Genomic DNA, 9,965 nt, shown 5'->3' on the forward strand with positions numbered 1-9,965 from the left:
GGTGACTCTTTTTTCAGTGCTGTTCTAACTTCGAACAGTTGCTAAACTGTTGTAAGTCGAGGAGTATCGAGGAGTAAACACCTGCCTTAATTGGCAATTTTATTGTCTTATTCAGTTATCCTCATTGCTGCTCAACTAGTCTCTATACAATGAAGTACATGACCAGTATTTTTGCCTCTTGACACCTTTTTCCTCATTGCTTCATATAAAAGAGTCAAACATCAGGCATCTATAAACTAGAATTTACCCTTACGTTAGCTAACATGAATACACATTGAAAAATGTAAGACCAAGAGATCTGCTTAAGAGTCATGGCATTTTTATAATGGAGAACACTTTTTAAGTCAGGCAAATTGCTCCAAGTCACAACAGACAATGCTGATGAGACTCTCAGGTGTTATGCCCCTTTTTTTACTGGCAATACTGCTGAGGCACAGGGGATTTACAATCAAGACATCTGGGACTGTCAGAAAAATCTGAATCAGATGCATTAAAAATCATACATACTTACAGCAATTGGAAAATAATTAACCCCATACATCTCCAAGTCTTGTGCTATTTTAAGATAGTTCATCTCGGCTTCGTATCTAGAAGAATGGAATAGTTATTTTTTAAAAAACTCTTGGAAAGGATTGTTCTTGCTACATAAAGGAAATATATTGTTCTGTATTATTGTCACCCAAGGCTGTATTTATTGACTGTGAAATACTCTTACCTAGTTTTATTACCATTGGTAATAAATAATAATTACAAATTGCACTATGGCCTCTATAAAAATCACATAAATAGATGGAAAATTCAACCATGACATAGAAATAGTTTCACTTGGCACATCCAAACAAATTGGAAATATTCTGGGAAAATTTTACATTCAGCTGAATGATCCCCAACTGAAAAATCCTTTTCCTGGAAGGATATTCTGAAGTCCTGGTAATGCTACACAAAAGGTTCTGCTCTTGGGACAATCTGTCAAACATCTAAAGCCTTTGGACAGAGCAGGCCACAAACAGTGATGTCAAAACTTGGACAGATTCTCAAAAAAGGAGACTATTCTTAACCAGACATGTTGCTTTTAGTCTTAAAACCAGCACTTTAAATGAAGTGCTGACAAAAGTACAGTTATTTATTTATTTACTTATTAAATTTGTCTGCCGCCCAGAGGTGAGATCAACAAGCAGGAGCAGAGTGATGAGAGAATATGCATTTCTGAGTTCCCATCTGTTTGGATCAAACTTTGTATCAAGAAGTGAATTCAAGGTATAATTCATCTAAATTCTTATTGGCTTCTACTATGTTCCATGGGGAAAAAAACCAGATGAATAAGGGCAAAGTGTCAAAGTCATGAAATGTGTATTGTGACATCCTGATTTATTTATGTTTTTATCCTACCTTTATTATTTTTATAAATAACTCAACACAGTGAACGTACCTAATACTCCTTCCTCTTCCTATTTTCTCCACAATAACAACCCTGTGAGGTGAATTGGGCTGAGAAAGACTGAGTGGCCCGAAGTCACCCAGCCAACTTTCATGCCTCAGGTGGAACTTGAACTCACAGTCTCCTGGTTTCTAGCCTGATGCCTTAACCACTAGACCAGTGATGGCGAACCTTTTAGAAACCGAGTGCCCAAACTGCAACCCAAAATCCATTTATGCATCGTCGAGTGCCGGGTGGGTGTGGTCCATTGGCTGGGCGTGGCCAATTGGGTGGACGTGGCTGCAGTGGTAACGGCAGACTGGGTGGGACTAAAAAATTCAATCAAACAATTCCAACTTTGCAAGATCTTTTTTTTCCCCCACGAGAAGTTGAAATTCACTGATTGAACCTTTTTTTTTTTTTTTGCACACGTCGGTGGAGGCCTAAAGCGAAAAGGTTTTATAAAACCCAGCTGAAAGCCTAGGGCTGGGGCGATGGCATGCGTGCCCACAGAGAGGGCTCTGATTGCCACCTCTGGAACCCATGCCATAGGTTTGCCACCATTGCACTACACCAAACTGAAACCACCAGGTGCTAATGGATATAAGTCCTTTTTTCCAAACTATAGTTGCAAACAAACGAGTGCTGCTGTACCTGGCCATTCCCTGATGTCCAGCATAACAGGCAGTAATCCTTTCTTCCCACATGTCAGGTGTCATCTGATATTGACGGAGAACCTAGATAAAAGAAAAATAAAGAACAAGAAAGAAAACAATGGCAAAAAGATTTATTTTTCAAACTTCAAGAAGGATGTTCATGCAGGTATGAAAAACTGATCTGTTTTGGAAGGACCTATGGAATTACATATGACTTAAAATGCTGCAAGATTAGAAGCAAACTGACTCCCATTTGTAGAAGCCTTTCAGCTTGTTGGTAACTTAATACCGCACTGCTAACTTCGGTTTGTTTTTGTCCTAAATTCCCCTTTCGTGAAGAGCAGTCTGGATTCTATCTGGAAGAAGAACGTTAAACCAGGATAGAAACACCAGAGTCAGGTATAACTCAGTTTTGAGCTCATGAACCAGGAGTCCCCTGGAGAAGATACCTTGAAGGAGTTATAAACCTCCCTTCATAGCTAAGAGCTCACATTCTCCAATAGTTGCTTGAGAAACATCAGAATTTTAAAGTTTCCCACTCTCTAGAAAACAAAGAGAGGAACAATCTGTCATAAAAGGATGAATAGAAATATCTGGTCTTTGGGGAAAAGTTGTTGTTTTATGAGTCATGCAAATCTGCTGTTCCCTATCTGGCTATTTCTGCTATTTTGGGTATCTGAGGATTCCTATTCATGACCAGGCGGATAGGAAAGTGTGAAAACACTTACTCTTTTTGGCAAAAGCTCTTCTGGAGCTAAGAAACCTGGTTTGTACATATTCGGGTCATAGTCACCATACTGTGAGGGAAAGAAGTATCAGACAAGTTAACAGAAAAAGACTGTATACAAAGAATTGACCGCATAGTATAAGATCTAAATTAACACTTAAAAGGAAAAAAAGATAAAACACTGAATCATTTGATTATAAACAAAACAACTAAAAATTGGCTAAAGTTCTCAAAGATTTTTACAAGTGAAATCTGAAGGCGAGGAGCAAAGAAAACCTGCCGGAAATAATTTTCCTGAGAATTTTACCTTCCTGTCCTTTAGGACTGAAAAAATATGCCTGAAAGTTTACCAGTTTGGTACCAAATATACACTAGTTTACAGTTCAAGAAGAATCCAATGCCATAACTCCTAATGGATCCCCTTTTGATTTTGTTGTTAACACCACCCACAGTAGAGTGCAGTGGGTCTAGCTCTGGCTTAAGCACCAATGGCTAGGAAAAGGAGATCTTAATGACCTCTTAAAGAGAGAACTACAGATTAGTGGTACGGCTTTGTAAGCAAGTCATCCAAGCTGGGTTCACACATTGCCCGTAAACCTTAGTTTCTATAACAATGTTCGTTGAATAATGCATAGATTTTTGGATGTATACACTACCTGGATCATTAAACCAGTTTTACAAATCATACTTCACAAGTTTTTCTGAACATTATGTGCTTTGGCCCCAAACCACCAGCCCTATTGAAACTGAGTCCCAAGATCCAGAGTCAGAATGGGTAACAAAGTAGGCAACAGACTGTGGTGTTCTTATGGGTTGGTTTTTTTTACATTGATTGCTGCTTGTTTTTCCAGACTTTTGATCATTTTTTGTTTGTAGATTCATTTCATAAAACTTCCAGAGTTGTAACATGTTGGGGCAGAGTGTAAATTTCATAAATCAATCAACAAACATGTAGTGCCACTGAGTTCCACAATTTAATCCCAGTCATCGCCAAATAGCTAGCCCACCACTAGCAGTATGGTGAGACAAATATGATATCTCACTGGGACCGGTGCCATCCTCCTGTCATATATATATTATATGCCCAAACACATTCAGGAATAATGAAAGGCAAAACATCCTGTCATTTCATCTGCTCTGTCTCAGTTCTGGACTAAAACTGGCTGATTCCTGCCAGTAACTAGCAAGGGAGGGTATAGCATCTCTCTGTTCAGTGCTAAGAAAGGTTGGATGACACAGTTACAGCTGCCCCCCTTTAACTTTCTAAAGGATGATTCAGGGAAGAGGACAGGTCAGGAAGAGACTTTATGCAGGAATTCCTCAAATGCATGCTAGAGAATTATTTTTAATTAAGAAAAAAGGGGAATGGGAAAGAGAAACTACCATCTTACAGGTAGACCCTAACTTATGACTGTGCCATAGATCATAAGTCGTGATGGTCGTATAATAGGTCAGCCATGTGACTGAATCAATTTTACAGCCTTTTATGAGGTGCTCATAAACTGTGTGCTGCAGTCGTAAAGTGAAAGTCACAGTTGTTAAGCAAACCCATTGTTTGCTATGTCCAGCATAACTTTGCTAAACAAGCAGTCATATGTTTAGAACTATCTGTACTCAGAATGCCCACTGCAGTCTAAACTGCATTTTGTTCCACAGTTGTTTTTTGTTTAAAATGAAGTAAGATATCTCAGTCTCCTCTCTGCATTTAATCCACTGACCTCCTGTGAAATCTAAACAGGGTGTACTCATTAAACAAATCTGCAAAACACCCACAAATAGAGACAGATGAGGTGAAAAAATACCACTTCCTATTTCCAGCTAAGCCTCAGCAGATCCTTTTCTGTGTTAATTAACACTCTGCATATGTGTTATAAAAGGTGACAAACTAACAATTATAAAGCCTCACCTTAGCCTGGACTGCATAAGATGCCAATAAAATTGTAGCCTCAGGAGAACAGTAAATTTCTTCATCCAATATTTGTTTCTTAACCTAAGACACAAGGTGGAAAAAAAATAAGAAAAATCTAAGACTCAGCCAAAGCTTGAAAACAAAATAATAGACACCCAGACTTTGTTTTGGCACCTGAAATGTAACCGTTAGCTGAGTTTATGAGTGAAAAAAATTAATCTTGGCCACTGTAGAGACATGCAGAAAAATACCAAGAATATTCAAAGTAGTTGCATATGCTTTTAAAGCATGCTGCATAATAACTACACTCTAAACTATATCTAATTTCCATTTGGAAGATCAGATCAGTAAAGGATTATTTAGTGCACTCTTCTATTTTGTTAGCGGTCAGCCAGATACAGAGAAAATCCACAAGAAAATAGAATGGTTATAATTCTCCACTATGATTTGTTTTCCACCATAGAGATGTAGAGGTCTGTGCATGGGATTTCTATTCCTAAGTATCAGGATTAATAAGGAGAAAATCTAGCAAATCAGAGCAAAGATCCATCTAATCCAGCATTCTATTTTCAAGAGCAGCTAAAAACTTCTTCAAAATCCAAGGCTTAAAAGCAATTCCTTTACTTGCTTCTGTTTTTTTATCTTTCTGAGACACACTGCACTTGCACGTAGGGACTCATTCAGATACTCTTCAGGTTACTGTTGTTTGGAGAAAGCTTAAACATTTTATTCAGTCCCATAAATATGGCCTGGTTAACTCCAGAAAACAATGCTGCATTATATTGTGTTCTTGTGTGTGTCCCGAAGGAACCATCAAGCAAAAATTCATTTTGTAATTCTGAATGCTAGCATTTTGAGAAAAAGAGAGAGGGAAGTTCCCACTATAGCTTTTGTGCCATTGACAATTTTATTTCAAGCTTGTACAAATTGTGGCCCTTCGGTATTACTCTCCTATGGGAACTGTAATCAGATAACAACTGGATGGCTAGAGTTCCCAATTCCATTTAATATATTCCCTCACCCTAGCTTATCTCCCTTTTCTGACTCCTGTCTTTTAATAAAGTTTGAGTTTATTTGTCTTTGTCCCTTATTCATTTTGGTGGCTGCTTTGTTTTAATTGGGATGTTTAATAAAACATATGGAGAAAAATGCCCTTGTTTTCTCCCAGACATACCGTAGAAGGTTTTGTTACCAGAAGACTGCAGAACCCTCTGCCCAGAGAGAGAAGTTGATTTCTAAACTGTCTTTATTTTAGAAGGCAATCAAATAGCTGTTCACCCAGGCATTTCTGAAATAACTGTGCCAGGATCAAACTGAGTTGTGATTTGGTGTTCAATTGTTTTTCTTTTATTTTTTTAAATGAGCCACATATAGATTTCTGAATTTAATGTTTTAAAGATTGTTGGTTTTATGTAGAATTTTTCTACTTATCTCTTTGTAGCCGTTCTGGGTTCTTCCCGGAATCCAGTAGAAAAATAATAATAATTAGTGGCAATTGAAATAATTAAAGCTCAGAACTCTCCCTAAAGTCTGAAAAGGGGACAACGCAAGGAAGTCAACTGAAAAACCAAATTCATTCAAGTATGTAAATCACTGGGTGACAGTTACTGGAGTAGCTGACCTCTATTACTAAACATTGTGATTTTCTCATTCCTCCTGCAATCAGGGGAACTGCCTTCTATATAATAACTTTGCATTATTAAACCAAGCAAATGGTTAAATACATTTTAGTAGGTTGAATTTCATAAGTATACACATGTTTGCATATGCTATTCTCCCACTCTTACCCCAATTATACTGCAAATCTAAATTTTAACGTTAGAAAACCCAGCAAGTTCAAACGTGTCGCTTTACCTCCTCTTTTATGTTTCTTTTGGAACTGAAAAAAAAATTCCTCAAACTACATTCCTCCAAGGGAAACAAGCCAAGGCAGGTTTGAAGGAACCAGAAGAAAATGTGTAGCTTTCAGGGAGATGAAAAGGGAAAGGAAAGGAGAAACAGCCTTCTTTCCAAAATAGCTCAGCCCAAGTAATTGTCAAGGCAATAGTGAAAAGCAGAAATCCACCAGGAAATTGATCTCATCTAGTTGACCAACTCTTCCAAAGAAAAGTTGTTCCAAGGTAATAACAGAAGCATGCAATCAGGATTTTAGCTGCTTACATCAAACCAGTTTGTGGAATCCAACACCCCACTCCCGTTGCTAATGATCAAATGCAGTAATAGGGATAAGGGTCCTTTGTTTGAGACCCTATGTAATTCCTTTTCCTGCAGAACAGGATGGCACACAAAAATATTCGTTTTTCAATGCCAGGTGAAATCGTGGCTTTTGGGATTTCACAAGGGCAGGCTAAATATGCCATTTTGTCACTCTAAAAATCAGCTTCTTTTCATTATTGCATTGTGGTTATTTCTGTTTTAAATTTTCAAGGTGTTGCTTATTTTTATTTCCCTTTGCTTGTTTTATGGATTATAGCTCTTCCTGAGAACCTTATGATAATGGGTGAGCTATAAATACTTCAATCGATGAATAAATGTTTTGTGGATCCACTCCCTCCCTTCGCCAGTTTCTTGGAGCATCCAGGTCACCTTGCCCACCCACACTGCACACAGCCTTCCCCTAACACCTGCATGACATTTTCACACTTCCACAGGCTGGCAAATAAAGGCAAGAGATGCAACTTTAACAAAAGTCAAGGAGTCCCTTGCCCAGCTTTTGGCAAACAGTATCCTTATAGCTTCAAATTACATCAAGTGTACTTGTAAGTGGAGAATAATGTGGAGCTGCTCAAACATGTGTTTAAGAACAGTTATTACCCACATTATATGATTTCACTTAAAAGTTTTGATTTTGACAGGACATAATTTAAAGTTTTTCATATTGGTTGCAGCAGAGTCAGGTGATTGTTTAAAAGGGGAGAGTTGTTAAAACAATTTAAAGTTGGGGGTAGGAGTTGAATGCCAGAATCTCTTTCATCAGAAGCATACACCTTCATCTCATATAAGCAGCATTTCTCAATCTTAGCAACTTTACAATGTGTGGACTTCAATTTCTAGAATTCCCCAGCCCATCTCTTGATCAGAAATCACATTTTGATTCCCTTATGATTGTAGGATATATTCTGATACCTCCCATCTACTTCTCTATAATTGTTTGGAGGACTAGCATAAAAGGCAGGGTAGAAAGTTGAACTGAGTTACACACACGCATACAAGTGAAAAAGTACTGATGTCTCTTGATTGTCAGGGCTGGTGGTGGTTCTATGGCTGTTTTAGTGTTTTAAAATAGACTACAGTCTCTCATTTGGCCTTTAGCTATAATCCTCTTTTAGACATATAAATTGTGAGACTTTTCCAAAAGGGCAGAACTTCTGAAAGAAGTATATTAAGCTACTTGGAGCGAAAAGGAACCAAGGTAGAAATATAATGCATAGAGTACATTCCTATTTGGCAGAAGAAGATGCCGAGCTTGTCAGCTGGAAAGCTGACAGCCCAGGTTTGAAACCCAAGAACCGTGTGACAGGATGAGTTCCCATTACTTGTCCCAGCTCCTGCCTATCTAGCAGTTTAAAAGCTTGCAAATGCAAATAGATAAATAGGTACCATTTTGATGGGAAGGTAAAAGCATTTCATGCACCTTGGTATATAGCAGTGATAGCGAACCTTTTAGAGACCGAGTGGCCCAAAAACTGGCCCCACCCCCGCTCCACCCCCCTGCCCCGCCCCTGCTCTGCCCCCATCCTCCACCCTGCCTGCCCGCAGGGCCACTCACCGCCTCCAGGGCCCGCCGCAGATCACCCAGGCAGCCCAGCAGTGCTATGGCGGTCACACTCTCTGCCCGCGCCCTGCAGCATCAACTGTGCACGATGGGGTGTGAGGGCAGAGTCTTGTCTATGCTGCCTGGCTGCCATGTCCTTGGCTGCACTGCTCCGTGTGGGCCACACTCAGGGGCGACTCTCCTTTAGGGGGGTTGCTGGAGAGGAGGGGGTCATGGGGGGAGGTGAGGCTGGGGCAACGGCATGTGTGCCCACAGAGAGGGCTCCGAGTGCCGCCTCTGGCACCCGTGCCATAGGTTCGTCACCACTGGTATATAGTCATGCTGGCCACATGACCATGGAAATGTCTTCGGACAACATCGGCTAAGAAACGGAGAGGGTCACCCACTCCCTAGAATTGGACATGACTGGACAAGGGAAACCTTTACCTTTACAATGTTTCCTGATTTCCTACAAATTAAGGAACACCACCCTTCCTAAACTAAAAGTAATTATACTTTATAACAGTGCTTCCTAAAGATAGGTAAATTACCCAGAATTGGGTAAAAGTGTTTTTTTCTTTGGGCAATGACACACAAACCCACAAAGACATTTAAATTGACTGAAATATTGCCACATGGAATAAAAAATATATTTGAAAATATCCTAAAGTATTCCTCTTAAGACAAAATTGATACAATTACAATGGTGGGTTTTGAAATGACATAAAGGTCATTTAATCATATTTTTGAATCCTGACTTGGAAGAAGATCTATGAGCAACAATTAATACAGGGGAAAGGGGCTTGCAAACTATGCAACTCTCTAAAAAAAACAGAAAACAAGACTGAGATCAGAAGTCAGGGCTGTGGAAAATCAGACATGATGTATAATTCAGCAAAGGGATTAATGTCAATTCCCAAGGCTTCTTGGTTCTGCACAGCTTTACTGCTCACTGAGTCTTTATGGGCCTGCGAGAATGAAGCAAGGGAACAGCATCCCTCATTCTCTTTCGGTATTCTTCTTCTTGGTGGATTGGGCCCAGAGAGAAATGGCAAATGAATGATCAATTTTAAAAAAAGGCTAAGGAGTAACAAGCCCAAAACTGAGAGGAGAACCCACTAAAGGCCCGTTTACTCTCAACCATTCCTAAGATGCTAAAGTTGGCACTAGCCTAAGGTGTACCTCAAGGAAGAGGATGATCACAGATGCTTAAACACAATGGTGATGTTCAAAAGACAACCATGACATCTCAAACCAATTCTGAATAAAAGAAATACCTTCTGACCTGCAGAAAGAAGAGGTGTTGGGTGATCTCTTGCAGAAGCTCCTCTTCAACTTTCTCAGGGTAAAACTTCACTAAAAAACAAAAGTTCACTGGATCTTCTTTGGGAATATCCTGATCTAAAACCTGTTTGAAAAAGAAACCAGAACAATTAAACATAATCTGATTAGGAAAAATATGTTTGGCTAAGTAGAAGCCCAAGATCACTATTTCTTGCCAT

The 9,965-nt window shown here is 39.2% G+C and overlaps 1 protein-coding gene across 1 annotated transcript in view; it reads right to left on the bottom strand.

Moving 5' to 3' along the window:
- LOC107288565 (merlin) overlaps positions 1-9,965 on the bottom strand; it is a 35,023-nt gene that overhangs the window by 14,168 nt on the left and 10,890 nt on the right. Inside the window, exons 4-8 of the mRNA XM_015817194.2 lie at positions 9,749-9,871; positions 4,707-4,790; positions 2,802-2,870; positions 2,072-2,154; positions 512-587 (exon numbers count right to left, since the gene is read on the bottom strand). Of these exons, the coding sequence (XP_015672680.1) occupies positions 512-587; positions 2,072-2,154; positions 2,802-2,870; positions 4,707-4,790; positions 9,749-9,871 (435 nt within the window). The remainder of the gene's footprint in view (positions 1-511; positions 588-2,071; positions 2,155-2,801; positions 2,871-4,706; positions 4,791-9,748; positions 9,872-9,965) is intronic.

This window comes from Protobothrops mucrosquamatus, unplaced genomic scaffold (genome assembly GCF_001527695.2).
Source record: "Protobothrops mucrosquamatus isolate PMUCROS unplaced genomic scaffold, P.Mucros_1.0 scaffold562, whole genome shotgun sequence".
Classification (NCBI taxonomy): domain Eukaryota; kingdom Metazoa; phylum Chordata; class Lepidosauria; order Squamata; family Viperidae; genus Protobothrops; species Protobothrops mucrosquamatus.